Below are 22,322 nucleotides of genomic sequence, written 5' to 3'. Positions count from 1 at the left end.
TGCCGCCCTCCCCACCACCCCAGATCCCCACTCACTGCCCCCCCCCCCCCGCTTATTTATGGCTGCCTGTCCCAGGGAGCAGACTTGGAAGAGTTAACCTGCCTGCCCCACTGTCACTGCTGCTCTTGGCAGGACTCAGTTCCAAAAACAGCAGCAGCCCAGCAGTGGCAGCAGGGCAGGCAGGTTAACTCTTCCCTGTCTGCAATGCTGGGACAGAGAGCTGGAGAGCTACAAGTAAGCGAGGGCACGGAGGGGCAAGTGGGGAGCCCTGGAGCAGGAACACACCAGGATGAGGGTGTCTCTTAGCTTTCAGCCCTCCAGGCCTCTGCTGACCTGAAGCGCCACTGCTGCAAACTTGAGCCATCCCTAACGCCCGGCCGGCCGTGGCTCACAGCCCGAGGCGTAACGAGGCCCGCAGGGTGGCATGTGGCGACTTTAGATTGGGGGCCTGGGTTTCTGTTGCTGGCGCATGTCTTTATCCACCTTGGCCGCCGACTACTGAGAACACCTCGCTTGAGCCGCCTGACACCTCGCGCCCCCGCACTCCGGCAGCTCCGCGCAGCTGGCAGGACACGCAGGTGCGGGATTGCCAGGGGGTGCGCGCCTCCGCAGGGCCCCTGGGGCTGTCACCCCCCGCCCTGAGGGGCAGGCGGCCGCGGGACAGGGGTGGGCGGCACCTGCACGGGCCCCAAGTGAATCCCCACCCCTCGGTGACACCCTCACCCCGTCCCGCCCCTGCCGTGTAGCCCCGCCCTCATAGAACTGCCGTCCCCTCGCCCAGCCGCCCTCTGGCGTAGCCACGCCCCCTTCCGCGTCGACCGCCCCCACGCGAGCAGGGCCCCGCCCCCCGGGCGGCGGGCGGGCGGTGCAGTGGGCTGCCGGGGACATGGTGGAGCCGGACGCGGCGCCGTTGCTGTTCTGGGCCGAGGGCCCCAGCGTGTCCCTGCCCGAACCCGGCCCGGAGGCGCAGGGTGGTGGCGGCGGCGGCGGCTGGAGCCCGGCCCCGTGGGGCGGCCCGGCGGCGGCGCGGGAGGCGGAGGAGGACCAGATTGTGGCGGTCTTCGTGGTCACCTTCGACCCCCGCAGCGGTGAGAGGCTGCCAGGGGCAGGGGGAGCCCGGGGCTGAGCTGCGTGCGGGGTCGGGCCGGCCCTGCTTGGAGCGGGCTTGGGGCCAGGAGACCCCATCCCGCCCTCCTGGGCACGGCGGGATGGGGATGGGCCCGTGCGCGCGGGGCCGGGCCGGGCCGGGGTGTGAGGGGCCGCGGCGCTACCTGGGAGGCCAAAGGTGCTGCCACGCTTGGCGTGGAGTCGGAGGGGGAGGTGTGCGCCGTGCAGGGGCGAAGTAGACAGCAAGGAGCTGGAGAAGCGGGCAAGGGGCACCCATGGCAGGCGGTGCCCGCAGGGAGTGGTGTGGCCGCCCCGCCCCGGCGCTGCAGACACCTGGCCCGCCTCTCTACCCAGACAGGTTTGCCGTGAGCCTGTCAGGTGCAGGTCTCCCCTTGCCTTCTGTATAGCCACCCACTTTGAGTCTCCCCGTTTCCTACAGCAGCAGTTCCCAGTCTGTGGTACAGGTACCACCCGTGGTATGCAGACAGCGTATCAGTGGTACATGTTAACAGACTTATAACTACTTTACATGCTAAAAATTGGCTGGCGGTAAGTAAGGTTGTATCATTTGAAATTGGTGGTGAGCATCTGTCAGAGTTTGGGAGCTGCTGGTCTACAAGGTAGAAGTCTCCGCCTGTTTTCTTCGTAGTTACTCAGTTTGAGTCTATAAGCTGCAAATCTCTCTCTGTTTTTTATATACCTACCCACTTTGAGTCAATCCGGTGCAAGTCTACAGTGCCTGCTACGTGACTTCAGACTAACCTGGCTAACTACATCTCTTGCCTCAGGAATCTCAGAGGCCTGTTGTTTACACTCATTGAAAAATTAAGCCTCTTCACCTTCCTGTGAAGTAGGGAAGGAATGACAGGTGAGAGAGGAGAGGTTAAAAGGTTTGTCCAATGGGCACATGGCAAGTCAGTGGCAAAACTCAGATGAGAGCTCAAGAGCTGTGGTTCCTCCCTCGTCTCGGACTCTGCCAGCCTGGGGGGAGGTGCACGTATGTAAGAGGTGTTGGCACATAGGAATAAGCAACCAGGAGAAAAGAGCATGTTAAGAAAAGGTGACACAGAAAACAGGGTTTGGCACCAGGAGGTAATCTGTCAGAGAAGTAGGAGCTGGCTTTCTCATACGAGTGACCTAAGCAGTGTTTCCTTTGTGCACAGGGCCCCTGTTGTAGTTTATAATAGGGGCTTTTTCAGTTCCTCAAACAAGAGTGTTGTGTAAAATTGATTCTGTCTAGGGCACGCTCAGTTCTTCCCAGACTCTTATTGCCTTCTTGGCAGTTCAAACACTTAAAAAAAAAAAAAAAAAAAAAAGGCGGGGGGAGTGTTTTTCTGGAAGCTGAACTACTTTTAGGTTGTACAGAAATATTCAGTAATGGGAAATAGCACACCAGAAATGTTTGCCTTTGCTGCTGGCTTTATCTACAAGTGAGTGCTGTACTTAAGTATTTCAACTTAAACAGTATTCACAAGGACTTATTTAAGTAGAGGGAGAGGGTCAGGTTTGACCGTTAATACCTACGTAAAGCTTTTGAAGGGGAAAATCATTTTCATACATGTCTGCAAAAAAAAAATAACAAGAAAACTAAATCTGTTGGTGAAAGTGTCACTGTGGAAAAAGGTAAATAGCCTCGCTTATGGAGCACATAGAGCATTAACTTGTGCCATCTATTCCCAACAGCTGTAGCCTTGGAAAATATGGTTTGGTTTTGCACCTGTTTCGAGTTCTGTCTGCAAAGGGGACTTTGTGATCCATGTGTGCAGTGCTCTAGAGATGGATGAACTGCTCCCAAGGGTGGTGAAAATGTTATTTCTCAGCTGCCTCTCACCACACACTTGGGTCTTTCTGAGCCACCTAGTCTTGTTGTTATTTTGGTTCTATCAACCAAAGTTAAAAAAAAAATAGTGATGTATGTAACACATTAGAAAACCTTATTTTCCTAGCTTTCCATTGTAGTTCTAGTTCTGCTTTTGTCTGATACTAGCTTCTTGCTGGGTTGGTGAAATGTCAGATAGCTTACTCTGTACATTTATGCATGCAGAACTACTTCTATATCTACCCCCTTTTAGGTGTATGGACTACAAAGAGGTGCTTATCTTTTCTCTCTACTTGGCAGTGAATTTGTATGTGTGGGCAAAGGTGGGCTATGGCAGAGGGGCAAAAAATGAGTAATCTTTGCACTTTGCTCTGAAGATACTGAAACCTGAAGAGCATCCTGACCTTCTGGGAGTAGGTTATTCTATCTCCTGCACATGAGTTTTACTCTTGAGGCTGGTACCTGAGGGCAAAACTTCCATGGAAGGTCCAGATCATTTAAGGGCTCTGCGTTCCCTTGAGTGACTGGGACCAAACCAGTTAAGGTCTGCGAAGGTGAAGACTGCATCCTTCAGTCTGACCTGGAATTAACTCTACAGGGAGTGAAAGAGAAAAAGTGGAGCACTAGGTTGTGATTCTGTCAGTCATGCAGTTACTGAACATAGAGACTGCTTCATACTTGGGTAGGCAGACTTACAGTAATTAAGCTTGGAGGTCATGGATGTTTGAATTGCCAGAAGGATAATGTGCTCTGGGTCATCTTCCCTGAGAAAGGGATGAAAAATGTGTTTTCACTGGAATTGAAAACCAGTGTGGAGGTTGGTGAATTTAATTCAGATCCACCTGGAATTTGAAAACCAGGTGGCCCAACAGCAGCAGACTATCCTGGTGATTTGGGATTAGACAACTGTAGAGGAGGTGATGCTATAGAAATGAAGATCTAAGTACAGGCATCAGCTGAGGTTTTGGAGGATCTAGTTCGAACCAGTTCCTGGATTCTGGCAGGTCCTGGGAAAGCAGGAGGATGGCAGTTCCTGAACGTGGTGCACAGCTGGAGCTGGATGTTCATTGTAGGGTGCTGTAGTCTGCATGACATATCTGGGCTCCCATAGTCATTTACTGCTAACGTTGAACAGAACAAGGAAGAGGATATGTACCTAAAAGACTGACTCCTCCATGTCGTGTCATGGCATGGCTGTATGTTGAGTAGAGCAATATGATCTCTAGCTATAAAGTGCCATACCTGACCATACCAAAGAGTGTGGACCAGTAACATTAGTATAGTGGTTTGGCCTCAGGCTATGGCCAAGAGGTGATTATTCACTTGTGTGATGAGCACTGCCTCTGCTCTGTGTCCTAACATGAGACATGATCCAGGTTGCTGATGGTATATAAGGAGAACTGTAGTTTCACTTCTCAGTTGTCTTGTTCAGAAGTAAATGGTAGTATTTCTGGTAGTGGGCAGAGAGTGATTGTGTCAACTAATGGTTTCTTAAATTCTTCTTTCATCTGTCATCCAAGTCTTTCATACCATCAAGTAGGATGTGTCTAGCAAAGTGTTTGTTCTCTGGCACTTCATCTCAGCATCTTGAATGTGCTTGCTCTCCAAAAGGACTGTGCCTGGATAGATGAGCTAACACCAGGTTGCCCTAACTTGTGCTCTGAGTTTTGGGAGTCAAGCTTACGTGCCTGAAGTTGAGCCATCAAGTAGCTTTTAAAGTGCATATAAAGTCTGTCATGGTTTTATTGCCAAGACCCAGCACTCCATGCAGAAGTTTCTTTGGTAAATGTTTTCTTTTTTTTTTGGTACTATGCGAATAATGGCAGGTTTTGAGGTGAGGGCTAGGTTTTGTTCTTCAAAGGTCGTAATGAGGGCAGTTCTGCTAGAGGGCACAGATGAGCTGGATTCACTGCTTACCCAAGAAGAGACCCAGGTAACAACAGTACTTTTCTTTTCTCTGTTGTTTATAGAATTTCTTATTGTGTATGTAAAGCTGCCACACAACTGGACTAGTATGATTCTTAGTGACCCCACAGGTCTGCTTGGATCTCAGTGACTGATCTTTGAGTTGGGAGCAGCCGGAGGAATAAACTGAGCTTGTGTCATCAAAAGCTTTTTGTAGCATTTTTTGTCTTGACCTTTGTTCCATGTGCTCCTGCAGATGAGTCCTGACAGGCTAACAAGGAATGTAAGGAGTAGCGAAGTCCTGCAGTTTTGAAGACAGGTTCTTACTGGACCTATCTGGTCCTGAAGTGATGGGTACAAAGCTGGTTGCTCTGTTGCAGTGGTGATGAGGTGGTTGGTCCCTGGTAGCTGTTTGTTTGCTGGCAGTATTTGGAAAAACAGATGGGGAGAGTTAGCAATTCACATGGTCTGATTATCTGTCTGACCATACTGAGGGTCTTTTTGATTAGATCCATGGGACTTGAGAGTTAAATCACGACTCTGTCATAGCTGTCAAAAAAAAAAGTCACCTCCCACGCTCATGCATAAGATGACTGACAGTTCAGGTGAGAGAGAATAGGATGCTAATAACATTGCCCACTCTGCTGTCTTCATATCTTTTTATGGTCTCTTCCTTACTGCCATAATCAGCCAGAAACATTAGACCAGTGTTACAAATGCCTGTGCTGCCTGTGTGAGAGCTCACCCTTTGGTAGCACTGGTGCAGCTGCAGGGCAGCTTAAAAAGCCTGCAGAATTGCCTCACATAGGTGCATCCTTACACAGACAACACTGGATAATCCTGGAGTGTTGTGGCCCTGCTGAGAGAAAGAAATGCTCCTTGGCAGCTGTGGGAACACCAAGTGTGTGACGTAGCTGTCAGCAGACTGGGATGTATTCGTCTTGAAATTTTATTTATTTTGCAGAAAGCAAACAAAAAGAAACAGGAGGCGGCATGGTCTGGTTGGGGAGGTGAAAATGTAGAATAATAAAGCCTATTTAAAGGTGATCAGGAAATTGAAATGAGAGCAAGACCCATGCTACCTTCTCATTACTCATAGGGCTGTAGTGTGCTAAGGCCCTGATTCTTTTGCTGCCTCTCTGTTAACACACCATGGGCCTATCTGGAGCCTATTACAGGAATATGCCTATAAATGAAATGACACCAGTGCAAAATCAAACTCTCTTTAACCATTAGGATGCAGCATGCATTATGCTGATGGAGATGAAGCAGTTTTTCTGTTCTGTGTGACTTTGAATTTTCCCATTCCAGTGAAACTTTGCTCAGTTTTGCCGCCTTGCGCCATAGCGCAGCATCACACTCTTGTGCCGTCAATGCTGTGGGAGGACACAAAGCTCGAAGTTGTACTGTCTGAATATTCAGATGTCAGTGTGACATAGACCCCATGACCACTTTGATTCAGTTACTAGATGATGGCTCCACTGTAACATATAAAGGGGGAGAAATATTCTTGACTGCTATCTACTCAGAAGTTGCTGATGCTGGGGAATGACTTACAGGAGCTCTCTGAGGCCCCAGCAAACTTGCCCATCTCATAGCCTCTCTTGTGCTTTGAAGATGTCTGGGTGCCTCTTGGGGTATCCCCCCTTGTATGAGGGCTGCTTCATGCCCGTCTCCTTAGAAGCTTTTCCCTTCCCCCTTTCTCCCAGTAGGCCAGCAGCTGCACTCGGGCCTGTGTGAAGTCACTCCTTTGTTTGCTCTAGCATCTCCTCTTACTGATTTTTATCTCCATGCTTGCTCCATAACTGCCACGTTGCCAGGATGCTTGCAGGGTAAAAGTGGTGTGACAGACTTGCACTCTTTGGCTGTCTGAATTGTTACGATTGGCTTTTAATGCAACATCCCACAAGATGAGGTAAGTACTTTGTATAATCATGTGCATGCATGGTAGCTGGCTGTGGTGAAAGAACAGAAAAGGTTTTTGTTTCTAGTTAATCTGCCACCAACAGGTGGTGTGGACCTGGGCATATCATTTAGCCTGTGCTTATTCCCACATAGACTCATAGAAAATTAAGGGTGGAAGGGACCTCAGGAGGTCATCTATTCCAGCCCCCTGCTCAAAGCAGGACCATTCCCAACTAGATCATCCCAGGCATGGCTTTGTAATACACATTTGAAATACAAGACTACTTCTATACCCTGCTATAGCTTTTAAGCTTAACTAATTGATGCTTCTGCTGAATGGATGCATGGAATGGCAGCATATTTCTATTAATTCTAGATGGTGATTAATAGCAGGTTCATCACAGTACAAATTTAAAAGAGGAACTTGTGGTGGAGGGAGGGAATACAGGAAGCTTTAGTTTACTTTCTCATACTCTCTCAAGGAAAGATCTTGTGCTTTACTTTAAAAAAAAAAAATCATGAATAGCTGTATGTGACTAACTGTAAACACAGCCCACGGGAAAAAAAACATAGGCTAGCAGGATGTCATGAGCTTCACCAGGCTTGCCACTTACGGGCAGAGACAATTCAGAGGAAGGCCCTGTGGTTTCATGTGCATGTCTGTTTCTAGGCACTACTCCTATGTATTCAAGTTCACCAAAGTCTGCAGGAAGGTCCTTTTTAGTGAGTTAGCTCTTCCTCTTCCTTGTGTAGACTTGCAGTGACACTGGACTACTTGTGCAACAACACTGTTGACAAGATTGGCTAGCTCTAGTACTCCACTGTGAAATCAGTTTGCTGTATGTGCTTCTCTTACCAAACACAAAACCCTGATAAATATATATAACTCAAGGAGAAAACTAGGCTACTGAGGTGGGTACCTAAATATAATGATTACATAGACCCACATTCATGGGCTCCCCTAACAACTGTGTAAAATACAAACAAGAGCCAAGATTTTTAAGAAACGGAAGTTGGGTACAGAAAGAAGTGTTTGGGGGTGTGTGCAGAGTGGTCTCTGCTTCTCCTGACCTTCATGCCAGCTGCTGGGCTCTCAGCAAGTTTTGAGAATTGGCCCACTTAATGTAGGGGCCTACATTAAAGTACCGATTTCTAAAAACAAACAACTGAAAAACCAAACTGTGGCCAAGTTGGCCTCGGCTCAGTGTACAAATCCTGCTGCTGGAACTAGACTGCTCCTGTTGTGTGGACACTGTTATGCCTGAATACTTTACTCCTGAATAGGAAGGTGAATAAGCTGTGCTATTATTTCAGTAATGAATTGCTTCCCTAACCAACACAGTTATAGTGTATAGGTGAGGCCTAAAACAATGTGTGATTGATCTGCTCCCCTTTGAAAGAGTTTAGGATAGATTTGCCTGGTTATAATTTGTTCTTTATGCACAGACCATAATTTACCATGAAATGATGATTCTTTAGTCTTGCGTGTTCCAGAATCAGGCTTCCCAGGCATCTTTTCCTTGAGCAGTAGTTAACCTCCTTTTGGTTGGGGTTGGATAGGTTACAGGCAGCCAGTCATTTATTTAATCTTTCAATAAATGTACCCCTCTTGTACTTGTTGAAGTGATTATGGCACTGTTGCTATAATCCAGGCTCTATTCCACTGTGGTATTCTGTGGAAGTTGTGTTGATTTGGATGTTGGCTTAAAGACTTCTGTCTGACGAGTCCTTCCACATGTAACTTGAGGAAGATGATGGGCTTCCAAAAACTTAGGAGTATAATGGAGTCTCCACACCCATACCTTGTATGTGAGTGGGAAACTTAGCGTTCTTGTGAAGGGTGGCAAATATTTGCAGCCTAATAGTTGGGAGACTGAAGACTACATGTTCTAGGCCTTGGATAAGGGAAAAAGATGGAAAGCTGTAGTTAAAATAAATATATAAAATACCACCAGTCAGTTTGTTCAGAGGCTTTGCCAAAGAGGAATTAATGGATTTAAGCACAGGTGAAACACTCAAAGGGATGAAGGTTGCTAGCCATTGTCCTGCAGGATTGCTGTGTGTGTAATGCGCGTGTATTGTATATATGGGGTTTGGGTTTTTTGGTAACCAGTTGTGCTCTTCCCCAATAAGCATGACTAGAGTTTTAGTTCATCCTTTGAATGTGCATGTAGGCTCCATATTAGATATAATACTTTCATTTCTGCTACAAATATGCATATCGAGTTCTGGTTTGCCCCCTTTCAAATCTTTGTGGGCTGGTAAAAGGAGGGAGGATCTTCTTATTCTCCTTAGAAATTTGCCTCCTTGTAGGATTCTGATCCTTCTGAAAACTGAGGCTTACTCACGGTGGCAAGTTGGACTTATTATCAGATACTGACTGTTTTGTTTTTCCATCTTTTGTACTCGTGCTACTGGGGCTGGGGAAGAAGCACATCTCTTTTAAAAGGGACAATATATTGAATTGCAGATCAGATTTGAGCAGAATGTCTTGGTGCTGAAGAGAGATGTAACCTTTTTTCCCCTTCAGTATTGTTGGGGAAGCATAGACATGAGCATGGCGTTACCTAAATACCTGCAGAGAATGTTTCTTGATAATATGTGAAGTGGCAGTGTTACCCAAGGTGTTGTATAGGTTCTGAAATAACTCTGAAGCCCACACAAGATCTGGATGTTGCAGCATAGTAGATGTCTTTTGTAGGTGTTACATGGAGTATCGTTGTGTTTAGGTCTGTTTAAGGATTTGGAGAGAACCATCTTGCTGTGCCAAAAACTTGCCTTTCAGAATGTACTGTTTAATATACTGTTTCCTGTGCACCAGTGATTCGCACCCAAGTGGTAAAAACTGACTGCAGTTTAAAAGCTGCTGCTTCATCTCCAGTAAGGTATGGGGCTCCATTCCCACTGAGACTAAGGTTTTTGCCCTTCTTGCTCCACAGGTAACATGGTGGAATGGTGTTTGCCCCAGGATGTTGACCTGGAAGGTGTAGAGTTCAAATCCATGGCAAGTGGGTCCCACAGAATCCAGTCAGATTTTATGTGAGTACATGTGGGTTACACTACTCCCTCCCATCCCCTTTAGTACTCACACTCTCCTTCCTTAGTCCAAAGCATTAAAAATGAACGGTGCCCATAAACATAAACTCCAGATTACCTTGTTATCAAATTAAGGTTCTTGGAGTTGAAGCAGTTTGTATTCATAACATCAGAAGCCTGCATCTGTTCTCCTGTGCATGCTAATCTCTCTTCTGAAAAATTCTGAAATGTTACAATCGCTGAGCTGGCTGTCCTTGGTGCTCAGTGTGAGCAAAGGTTGCTGGGGCTGCCAGCACATCATGGAGACCTTGCTCCCAGTCCATTTTGAGGCCATAATTAAAATGCCAAATGCCTGTGTACATCAGTACCTTCCACTTCTGCTATTACCTGGAGCATCTGATGAGGCTGAGGGGGTGGAGAACAGCATCTTCTATGCCCCCCTCCCCATTTTAAAGTTTCTTTGGCCCTTCTGAGATTCTGCTTGTGTATCCCTTGCCATATCTGTGCTTCTCTTCTCTTCCACTCCATTTCCATTGATTTTTTTGTTAAATGTTTGTCCCCAGTTATTTCCGGAAGGGGCTTTGCTTTGGCCTGGCCTGCTTTGCAAACATGCCTGTGGAGAGCGAGCTAGAGCGTGGTGCCCGCATGAAGTCTGTGGGGATTCTTTCTCCATCATATACCCTGCTTTATAGATACATGCACTTTCTGGAGAATCAGGTCCGGTAAGTAAGTACTGTGTGGGATTTGGGATTGGCAGATGGGGTTGGCTGTCTTGGCACCTGCATGGATGGATACTGCCAGGTGTCATTCAGAAGGTAATTGCCTCTTAAAGTGTAATAAGGATATTGATATTTGCTATATTGCCAGATTATCATCTCTTCATGGGAAAGGTAAAGATTGGGTGTTGTAGTATGGGATAGTGATGGAGGAAGGAAACTGAGCTGGTAATACAGAATGATTCATGGTCTAACACTTTATATTTTTCCTGTTTGCTACAGCATTGTTAGCCTTGAACAACTATGGGAACAAAATAATTGATTCCCCTCCCCTCCCAACACACACACACTACCACCTTTAAAACAACACTACTAAAAGTTCTTGAAAGATCCTTACAGCCAAGAGTAGGATTTTGATCTCGCCCTTGACAACTGACTCTGTTGTTTCTACACTGCAGTACTGTGTGATGGATCTAATCAAGGAGGACCTGCAGGAAAACACTGCCTCCTTTGAACTGGTTTTAAACCAGGATCAGTCCTACCATATCTAATATCTAGAGTCAGTGAGTAATTTACTTCACCCTGTCCTCAGTCTTTGGCTGCACTGACAGGCAGAGTTCTTGAGGGATAGCAGTGCCAAGATCTGTGACACCCAAGCTTGTGCAGCAATGGCACTTGGGGATGATTCATTGCTTAGAAGGCAAAGCTGGGAACAGGGGTGCTGGATGTGGAATCTATGGATATCATAAACCTTTTTCACTCTGTTTCCAGACACCAGTTAGAGATGCCAGGACACTACTCCCACCTAGAAGCGTTTTATGATGACAAGAAGGGGATTCTCTCTGCTGGCAAGGGCAACCTCACTTCTCAGCAACCTGTCCACTGGCTGCCATCCATCCACAGATACATGTACCCAGAGATGAAGGTGAGGAGAGTGCCAACTGTCTTGCACAAACATGCTCCTGACTGGTGTGCATGTGGCTAATTGGAGGTTAACAGCACTCTCTCCTGGGCAGCCTAATGGAGGTCTGCCTTCCACCATGGGCTGAGCCCTGAGTTGCATCAGGCCAGATATGACAGACAGCAGCTCTGCACTGTTTGCGATGTGCTGATTTTCTCCCAGAAGTTTTGTGCATCTGGTGTGGTGGGTGGTGACAGGCTACATGTATCTGCCTGTAGCCACCATGTTTTCCATCAGTGTTTAGCATCTTGCTGACCACTCCTGTTGTCTCTGAGCTGTTCTCTCTCCCTACTCTCAGATCACGCACCCAGCTGGCTGTATGTCTCAGTTCATTAAGTTCTTTGGCGAGCAGATCCTCATCCTCTGGAAGTTTGCCCTGCTTCGCAAGCGCATTTTGATATTCTCACCACCACCAGTGGGAGTTGTCTGCTATCGAGGTATAGTTCTGTGGCCAGAAATCCCCTGCCTCTGCCCCCATGGGTCTCAAGAATGGTAACTCTTACATCTCTAAACATGATGTAAAAAGCCTCCCTGCTGGAGGGGGCAGGGGACTGATACTATGCAGTTCCCCCAAACCATCAAAGCTACTCATAGACCAGCACCAGCTGAATCTTCTTTATTTCTGGGGTAGCTGAGAATGCTTTTTTCCAACCTTTATAGCCCAAAGTTGTGAACCCAAACCGTTTCCAGGTGGCAGCACCAAACTCTGTTGCCAGACCTTCATTTCATTATCAAAGTCAGTTACAGAGAGAGGTGAGGCCTAAACAGTCCTGTAGGACTTTGTCAGAGTGGGTTTGAGCATGAGAACCTGTTATTCAGTGGGAGCATCAGTGACCATCCACCCTGGAGGAGGATGTTATGTTTGGTTCTGCCTGGATGGGAGAGTTCCATGACTCTGGAGATACTTCAGTGTCCATCAGATACCGTTAGGGTAATAATTCTTGCCAAAAGAGAAATCTTTAGGGATCAGTGAGAAAAATGGGCATGGTGAACCATAGCAAGAGGGGACACTGACATCTCATTATCCCTTTTTCTTGCCTGCAGTGTACTGCTGTTGTTGTCTTGCCAACGTCTCCCTGCCTGGTATTGGGGGAACTGTTCCAGAGTCCAAACCTTTCTTCTACGTGAATGTGGCGGACATAGAAATGTTGGAGACAGAAATGTCATACGTGGCCTGTAAGTATATGAAATCTTTCATTCCCCAAGACAAGCGGCAATTTCTGGCACGTCAAGAGAGGACTTTCTTAAATTTTTAAGCTGAAGGAACTTGCACATAGCGAAGTGAAACTGTGTGCAATACGAAGGGAAGGGTTCTTAATGTTCAAGGAAGTGGTCATCTTGTGTTCTGGTCTCATCAGACAATTAAACAAGGACACCCTCCTGCAGGGAAAATGATACACTGGCACAAGAATCTTCTCTTCCTTCGGTCTTGGCAGGTACAACAGAAAAGATCTTTGAAGAGAAGCGCGATCTCTATGATGTCTATGTGGATAACCAAAATGTGAAGACGCACCGCGAGCACCTGCAACCACTGCTGAAGATTAACAGTGCTGATAAGGAGAAATACCGACGGCTCAACGACCAGAGGTAATGGGAGGACCTGCTCACAGGTTGCGAGGGAGGAGCAGTGTGCTGTAGGGAGGGGATCAACACAGTACTCTTCATGTTGCCTTGTCCATTTGCCAAACTTCTTGCTTTCTTATTTTGGTTCACCTCTAAGTCCCCCTCTCACCAACATGGTGAGGGTTGTTGATCGTGCAACACTGGGCTTAGAGCCTCCAACCCATTGCATTGGGCACTGTACAAGTAAGCAGTAAGAGTCGCTCCCTGTCAGTCTGCACAGGCACCAAGAAGGGGAAGTGACTTGCCCAGAGCTGTGCAACACAATAGTGGCAGTATTGGGAACAGAACTTGCATGTCCTTCCTCCCAGTCCAGTGCTGTCTCACCAGTAGACAATGCTGCCTTCTCACTACTGGGGACAAAGGCACTGGGTTTCGCAGTGTTACCTCTAGTAAGTGGACAAGGGATTTTCTATCATAATCACTCCTGCTGTTGCTGTATGTGTAACCTTCCCTTCTCCCAGGCAGATGTTGCTATATTCTCAGGAGGTGGATGAGGACTGCAGCTCCTGTGAAGAGGACCTCTTCATCTTGTGAGTTGCTGTGACTTTGTGGATTCTTTTAAAGTATGGTTTCACACTGACCATGCAGAAATAGTAGTGAGGTAAAAGTAGATGTCAGTTTAATTATTGCCCTGGCTAGTAAGAAGTGCCTGGGCATTTCACTGTAACTGCCCTGTATACCCCTCCTTGGACCTGAAAACCAAATTGGTCACTCTCCTTCTCATCACTTCTATTTCTGGAGGCTGAGTGCAACACCCTTAGTTTGGCTTAAGCTTCTGTAGGTGCTTGGAGGGGATGAAGTTCTTAAAACACAGGCTGGAAATGGAAAATGGTACCTTTTCTTAAAATTTCTTGGGTGCTTTTCAGCGTAGAGTACCTGGCCACTGCTTGGAGGCTGTCTGCATGGTCAGGATGACAGCATGCTGTCTGCAGGGAGTAGCACTCTGATCCCTGGTTGGGGCATAATATTGTTTGTGGTTCAGTGAAGCTGAAGCAAATTAAGTAATGCTTATGTGGTCTAGGAGATGGAGGAACTGTATCTGGGTGGAAGTGTGTGAGGAAACTGCAGAACTACTGAGGCAAGCCCCTGGCTCCTGGAGTCCTTTACCACATGATGTTCTTGCTTCCACTCTGTGATGTGAAAAGATCAATTGTGTAAGGGAAAATTGTGGTTTCCTGAGCGAGGTGCATTGCCCGGCAAGCAGCCCCGTGCAGAATAGCGGGAACCTTACCACTGGAATCTCTGAAAATTAGACCAAGGCATGAAGAGGATACATGGCAGGGATATGGCAGATGCACTGTCTCTGCATGGAGGTGCTTGCCAGGTCATTCATCTCCTGCTCTGTTCAGTGGTTGGTATGGAAGATAAGTAATAGCTAGAAACTGGAGGCTTAGGAACAGAAAATGGAGGACTCACTGGGGTCAGTGTAGTGGCTCAGTTCTTCAGCCAGTTTCCCTGGCTGTTCCCTCTGGGTCACCCTAAAGGGGTGTTAACAGATACTGCTGCTTTTATTCAGGGAGGAAATGCCTAGAATAAGTCAATGCTCTTGACTAAAACGTTCAGTGCTGTTTCCCATTGTGGTAGGTACATCTCCAGCCCTGCAATGTTTTGTTGTTACACAGGAAGTTGGGGATTGAGTTTTGTGAGTTAAATACAGTTCTCCAAGCCCTGGGGGCTACAGAAAGCCTTACTCTTGTGATTTCTTCAATCCTGTGCTGTTTTCTCCATTGACTGTATCCTGCAGATTTTTCATGGAGCAGAACAATCGGATATTTCAGACACTGATGGAGGTGTCAGCCAGCCAGGACAAGACCTTGACTGCTGACCATGCCCGGGGCATGGGTCTAGACCCCCAGGGGGACCGGAGCTTCCTGATGGACCTGCTAGAAGTGTATGGCATTGATGTGATGCTAGTCATCGATAACCCCTGCTGTACTTAGACTGAGGGTGGCAGAGACGGAGCAGAGATGGCTTTTTAAAGACTACAGGACATTGTGTAAGAGCATCACTGGAACTCACCACAGAGCCACTGGAAGGATCTTCTTTTATTTAATAACTTTATACAAGGAAGTATTTATAATTTTAAACAAAATGTGATTTTATTTTCCTTTTGCCAGAAGTGACTGCTCAAGGTTTGGTTTGGTTTTTCCTGGTATCTAGAGGACCAGTGGCCTCTTCACCAACCCTCACAGTTGCCAGTGTGGACATCTGAGGGCTGGACATTTCAGGAAAGCACTTTCTCTTGTGGGGACCAATGTGAAATGATGCATATTTGAGCCTTCAGGATTTGTCTGTGGAGAATACCCCCTCCAGGGGAGTATCCCACAGTCATAGCACAGGATCTGGTGGCCCAGTGTCTTCAATCTTCTGTCCCACTGTGCTTCTCATTGGGGACGGATCAATTAATCATGCAGAATTACGCTTCTTACCCCCTATCACCTGGCTGTTTCAGCAGCTGAGTTAGGCTAAAACGAGCCTCGCCAGCTGTGGCAAATGTAAGTGGTTAAGAGTATAGCTATGCTACAGGATCAGGTGATCATCTCAGAACCTGGGCTGGCAAAAGGGGGCAGGGATTCAAGTGCTGGACATAAAGAGGTGGAGTAATCTGGAGCTGACCCTTCCCATATGGCTGCAGGGAAGGGACAGTGTCTTTGCCTAAAGATTTACTTTAACTCCTTTGTGTTAGTTGCATGGATCCTGTTTTGGTTAAAAGTTTCAAACTGGACAGTCTCCTGCCAGCCCTGAATAGTGACCAATATTCACAAAGGCACCTGGCACTTATGCTCTGCAGGGCAGGGCTGGCTTGTTTGAGGGAAGCTTGCCTCTGACTAGGGTAGTCAGTCCTTCACCCTAACAGATGAATGCAGAATCTCTTGGGGGGGCGGGGAGGGTGTTCTGCTGCTTAGACCAGCTCCCTCTCCTTGTGCCATGGTTTGCTTCAGCTTGTGCTTGCCCTGTCTTGTCACTCATCCCTCTGCTTGAACATTCAGTAAGTGGGTTCTTTGTAGGGCAGCTGTCCACATATAGCAAGAAGGTGTACTTGTCTGTCAATATGCTGTGTACTGGGTTTCAGCTGTGGTGCGAGGCTGATTCTGTTGTTCTCTGGCAGCTTTGAGTCCTCTTCTGGTTCACATGCCTGAGGGAGAGATGTATATGTGGGAGACTAGGAACCAAATCTTCCTGCCCTCTACCTCCTGTGCACAAGGATTGCAGCTCTTAGATTACAGAAAAGGGCTGGATAGTTTGTGTGGGACCATATGGCCCCTCATGAAAGGCTGGCTCCTGAGCAGGATAGGATGACTGCCCTCCATTTGCCAGACTTGAATGTGTTTCACTCTGAGCTAAAGGTGTAACTTGCTGCTTTGCAGCACACATTCTTGTAGGTCCTAAACCTGCTGGCATGCAAGCTGAGCCACTGACTTAAGTCAGTTTACCTGTGTACGTGAAGCCAGGTATGCAATGCACTCATCTACCTTGCTTAAACTAGGGCCATGGCAGTCATGGGGCTGGGGCCTTTTTTTTTTCCTATGACAGACATCAGCAGCTGGACTATCTTGCAAGCTGTAGTCAGGTGGGCTGGCTGCACAACTACTGTGGAAAAGTTACCTAATGGGTGGCGAATGGAGTAGACACTTCATTCCATTCCTCCTAACTGTGGGCCAAAGTTGGGCCTGAACTCCCTACATTTTGTCCCACCTTTTTTCTTCTTTTTGACTGATTTCTGCACTCCCTTTACCAGTTTCAGCATTGGTTTGACCCTTGGGACTTTTGGAAGTGAGAGATGGGCACATCCCACCTTCCTGTCAGGGCTGTCTCAAGCAGATGTCTGCTTCTGTTTGGGACTCAGAAGTTGCTTTCCCTTTTTTCTTCATGCCAGATAGATTAGGAATTAGGTTTGAGGAAAAGGAGAAATGACCCAGCATATGTAAGACAAGTCCTCGCGGTACTAACTGGGTTGCGTTTCACAAGTATAAATAGCACTTTATATCCTCTGTGCAGTGTGCTCCCCCTTGGTAGAGTCTTTTGTCTGCTTTTCCCAAGGCTTTGCAAGGCTTTGAATATTCTCTTATAGGAGAACACTTGTACTATCCCTGTTCCCTGCATCTGTATAGCATTAATCTTTACAAGGCTAGATTTGAGAAAAAAAGACTGAAAAGAGAAACTGGAACTGAGCTGGATGTAATTAAAGAGTTCTTTTTTCTTTTCTCTTTTTTTTTTTTTTTTTTTTTAGAGGGTGGTTCTGTCCTGAGTTGACCTTTGATGTAGAACTGACCCATGCATTTCATAATTTTATGTCTATCCAGACTGTATGCCTCGTGGAGGCACTTCTGCTAGGAGATATCACAGAAACAAGTTGGACTTGTAACTCATTTCTGGATAACACAATTGAAATCTCATTTCTTTCTCCTGCTATTTCACTTGAGTCTCTTGCTCTGGCCAGCTGTTAAGGGCTCTCTGCTCCTGTCCCCAGTTTGGTTCTACTGTTAACTTGAGCAGGAGCAGGTCTTTAATTTGTATCTTAGGGATTTTTACTGCCCTCCGCAATCTGAGTCTTTCTAACAAGTTGCTGGGCAGTAGCAGGGCAGTGTGTGTTCATGAGCTGTCTGGATGTTGGTTCTATCAGACAGCACTGCTAAAACAGCCTGAGAAGAGCCTGCTGAAATGATGATTTCATATCTATTTACTTGCCTCCCATAACCTCCACTTTTCAGCAGCTATTAGTGGGGCCATTAGACTTCCAAGATACCGAGAGAAGTGTGGGTGTTGGAACAAGTGGATGATAAATGTAAGTCTGCTGCTGTTCCATCCCAGCTGGACAAGTACAGCCACTGCTGCCTTTGTAATTTGACTTTCTTCTCTTAAAAGGCGGCCACTGCAGCATGTAAGAAGAGAGGCTCTTTGTTGTGCCCTACTGTCTCTATTAACTGTGGGGGCAAGGGGGTAGGAGGAGATTGCTACCCACTGTCAAGCTGTGCTGTGACTTGCCTACTTTTGCCTCCCTGTGAAGCATACGTATAGCTTCTTTGTAGAGCTGTTGTTGCTTTTACCAACACTAGGGCATGTGATAGCTTGATCTGCTTAGCAGGCTTGTTCTGGCTTCTGACCTTAGATACATCGCACTGTAGCATATGTTCCTTTTGTATGTAAAAGGCAACAGGACTAACTTCTCTCCTGAGCATAAAGTCTACCCTGGAGAATGCAGCTAATACCTCCTCTTCCTGTTCTGTCAATTTGTCAAATCACTGCAGCTAAAGGAACACTGCTGGAGGGAAAGGAAGGGGGAACAGTAAGCTGATCAGTTTGACTGTTTTGATTGATAAAACAGGATATCGTGAAGAATCTTCTCCCTCTTTCATCTGAAATACTTTGCCTTTAAAGCAGTGCCTTTTAAGTTTTAATGTGATGATGGCTATGATGCAATTGTACAGTAGATGTAATATTACTCCCTCACTGCAGAGAGGTTGCAATACCTGGAGCCATTTAATGCAGTGCCCTCTCCCTCAGTGTTGTAATGTCTCTAAACAATCACACTCTCTGATCCCCCGGCTTTAGCAGCATCTATTCATGGCTGAGCTCAGAGGAGAGAGCAATGGCTTTTACTGCTAAATAACAGCAGCTTCCTAAATTTATTGTTGGCTCTGAACGTGTACGTGAGAACTGGTTTCTCATTATTTTCCCTCCCACTCACAGCTACAATGCAGGCTTCACCCTTGCAGCGAGGGAGTGGAACATAATTAAATTTTTCAAGACTTACATGAAGAATAGGACTTTCTTAGTATTAAACCAACTCTGGTAGATTACGATCTACTCCAAACTTGCTTAAACCAGTAAACATTTTCCACTGACTTATTGGCAATTGTAGGTAAGCCTAGGAAAACTGCCCTAGCTAATCGGTGTCACCTGTCTGTGTCTACCTGTCATGAGCTTTAGCACAAATATCAGGTAAAGAAGCATTTTTACTGAACTACTGGTCTCTGCCTTTGTCTCCAAGACCAGCTGAGAGTACCACTCCCTCTTCTGGACCATGGTGAAGGAGCTGCTTTCTGAGCCTACTGGAATGGAGTGGTTATTACTGGAAGAAACACCTCTTTTCCTTTTGCCAATGTTTGGAAGGGGCAGAGCAGTATTCACAAGAGTGTAAGAGCAGAAGACTTTTACTTCCTTTAAAAAGGAAACAACGTTCTACAGTCTACTTCAAACAGATCAGTCCAGTGTGTTCTGCAAAGCCCTTACACTCCGCCAGTAAAGAGCTGGGAAAGGGAACAGACTCCTGGTTGTTGCATTGCTCTTGTTGTACACCGCTCTATTGTTTCTTGCATTTCAAGTAGCCCTCTTTACAGGGCTAGATGGTGCTTCCTCTATTTTTTTGGATCAAGAATAATTCATATGGCCAAGACTGGACTGAGATGACACTGGAATAGAGGCCCTCTTCATCTCTTACAGTTTGCTGCTATTTGCTCTACCAGGGCAGATGTGGTTTGTAAAACAGCAGGTCAATAGTACTCCACCAGTTGCAGCTGTCTGATTCAAACTGTGCACACTAACCCCACCTCTCCCACACTTGCTGTTGCTTTAGAGATTCTGGTAGCTCATTGTCCTTTTGCAGCCAATGGTCTCGTGACAGCAGGAAGGGATAATGCAGCTGTGTTTTGTGAGATGGACTGGAATGTACTGATGCGTCGTTTTAGGGTGATGCCCTGGCTCTACAACAGTAGAATCTGGATTGCGGGCTCTGTTGACCAGAACCTGCCATCCAGCTGGAAACATTAAAATACACTGTGTATTATGTTGGTCCCTCTGAGGACATGCGATGCTTTCCTATATTATAGGTCCCATCTTATAATAAGCCATGTACATTTTAATAATAGCAGGTGAAATCCTTATTGCACTGAAGGCAATGGGATGCTTCAGTGGAGCCAAAATATCATTCCACAGAGCTGTCTTAAAGAGTTTACACTCTGAAAACAACATGCACACTTCTCTCCTACCAGAAACAAACAAAAGAACGGTGCTGCTTATCTATCATAGGTAGATGGGTCCTGTCACTGCAGTAACTAAGCACCTTCCTAGCTTGAATGTATGTGTCCTCAAAACACTCCTGTGAGGTAGAGCAGTGCTGTTATCACAGTTCACATGGAGTGAGAGGGAAGAGCAGAGGCCTGGACTCACTTGGGTTTGCCTGCATTCAGTTTTTCCCAGCATAATGACATGTTCTTAGGAGCATGAAAAAATTGCCCCCTAGCTGGAAGAACTGTACCCCCATGTTGAAAAATCCTTTGGCACAGCTTAATCCATTTAGGAAGCTTCATGTGTACCAGCATACATGCGCTCAGCTCTACAGATGTGTCAGCAACTCCTTTTAAGTGCAGACAAGCTCAGAAGTCTAAGGTCATACAGGAATGGTGGCAGAACTTGGGAGTTGAACTTGACACTTCAGAATTAGTACCCTAAAGACCAGAGGGCCATCTTGACATGCTGCCTCATGTATTCTCACCAACTGGGTAGCTGCTACCTTACCAAGGTTGAAAAAGGCTTTATTATTTTTGGCTTTTTTTTCCATACTCACTGGAGCATTGACCTGCAGCCATCCATTGTGTGCGCCTGTTGCTGCAGCGGGAGAGGCTGTGCTGCTGACCCTAGGAAGGCAGGTGCTCTTTACCCTAGCATAATTGAACTGGAAGCTAGTTCCCATGGCAGCCAGGTCTTCTCACTCACAGAGCTGCAAAGGAGCACTCTGCATTTATGCCTTGACTACTTAAAGCGACAGTTTTCTCTCAGTGGGAAGAACAGCACTAGCTTCACACCCCAGAGTTGTTCCCATAGGACTGACTATCTGATGATGGAGCCAAGAGAAGCTTGCTTACTAAAACTTGGTTTGGTTTTGTTCTGTTTGTTTTTACTATTAAAGCTCACATTTTAACAGCCCTGTTGTCTCTGCCCCTCAGTCTAATTCTTCTGCATTAGTTCCCAATACAAATAACAATGCAAGCTCTAGCACATCTCAATAGGTTGACTGAGCAAAGCCTCCCTAAAAGCTGGCTCTACCCTGCCTTCCTCAACCTAGCTTGGGGCAAGTTGGTGGTTTCAGTGTAGGTCTGAAGTAGCCCTGTTTAAATAAGCTGAGTGGGACTAAAGCCTGCATATTCCTTTCTACTCTTGGGGTGTCTACATGTGCTATTAATGCACAAGAAACTCTGGCACATAGTGCACTGCAGTTTATTATTCCTGGGCACCATGTTTGACTGTTCTTGGGACCATAGCACGCTGAGCTGGGTTGGAGCAGCCCTGGCTGGCAGGGAGCCCCAGGGCAGCTCAGTGTGCTGCAGAGGGGTTGGCTGGGGCACAAGTGCGCTCCAAGGTGGAGCTAGGTGGCAGGCAGCCCCTGTGCTAAAGCACCCTCATACCCTAGCCATCCCCATCAGCATCTACACATGCACTGCTGCAGATTAAGAAAACTCCACAGAAGGATAGTACTTGTATTTACAAGTGCTATTTTGCAGTGGAGTTAGTTTACTCCATCCTAATAGCACTGCACGTAGAGACATTTACAGTGGAGCTAATTAGGCAACTCCGCAATAAATGTCTCATGTAGATGTGCCCATGGAGGTGGCAGTGCTAAACTGGATAATTATATGCTCACTACTGCCCCCATTCTTTTGACCAATGGAAAATAATACAAATCAGCCCCTTCCACCAATACAAAAAGCACAAGCCCTCTTGCCTGAGGGCCTGCAGGTTGGTGGTTATGCAGTGTTGTCCTGCTATTGGGGGGTGGGGGAGTACAGCACCCACTGTTCTGTTAACTTAAGGTCTCTTTTAGGAAAAAGTTTCTTTTTCCTCGCATGCTCTTCACCTGAGACCAGAAATTCCCCCTTTTTCCCCCTCCTGTGACCCATCTTAGATTGAGCACATGGGCTGCTGCAGAGATATTGGAGATGGCTCAGTACAGCCAAAGTTAGAAGGAAGCAACTGGGCCAATGCACCTGCAAAGGACATGTGATCTAATACAACAAAGGCCAATGGATTCATTGTAGACCACTGCAAACTTAACACAGCTTAAGAGGAATGCTTTAGCCTGAGTAGAAACAGCAACCACATCCAAAATACAAGAGGACAGATTTTGCTCAGTGCATGGTGCAAAGCAAACCAGAATCAAGCAAGTTAATGACTGAATTAAGAAAAGTACACAGACAGTTGTTGCAAGTCAAAGCCATCTCTCTACAGTGAAAAAAGGCTCTGAGAAACAAAA

The 22,322-nt window shown here is 46.7% G+C and overlaps 1 protein-coding gene across 2 annotated transcripts; it reads left to right on the top strand.

Moving 5' to 3' along the window:
- Positions 1-846: 846 nt before the first annotated feature.
- Positions 847-20,997, top strand: DENND11 (DENN domain containing 11). Of its 2 annotated transcripts, XR_016441847.1 has the most exons (10): positions 847-1,088; positions 9,676-9,775; positions 10,336-10,494; positions 11,260-11,413; positions 11,748-11,886; positions 12,494-12,625; positions 12,886-13,036; positions 13,534-13,602; positions 14,817-15,068; positions 19,065-20,997. XR_016441847.1 is itself a non-coding variant. In XM_090043309.1 (9 exons), the coding sequence occupies exons 1-9, from the start codon at positions 887-889 to the stop codon at positions 15,010-15,012; spliced, it is 1,302 nt and encodes a 433-aa protein (XP_089899435.1). In that variant the 5' UTR covers positions 847-886; the 3' UTR covers positions 15,013-20,997. The 2 variants fall into 2 exon arrangements, 1 of the variants encoding a protein (XP_089899435.1); XM_090043309.1 differs by having other exon boundaries at positions 14,817-20,997.
- The last annotated feature ends 1,325 nt before the right edge of the window (positions 20,998-22,322 follow it).

The sequence above is a fragment of the Crocodylus siamensis genome, chromosome 4 (assembly GCF_052110815.1).
Source record: "Crocodylus siamensis isolate JL-2025a chromosome 4, ASM5211081v1, whole genome shotgun sequence".
Lineage (NCBI taxonomy): Eukaryota > Metazoa > Chordata > Crocodylia > Crocodylidae > Crocodylus > Crocodylus siamensis.
The sequence above is the reverse complement of the archived record's forward strand: the minus strand, read 5'-3'. Positions and strand labels throughout refer to the sequence as shown.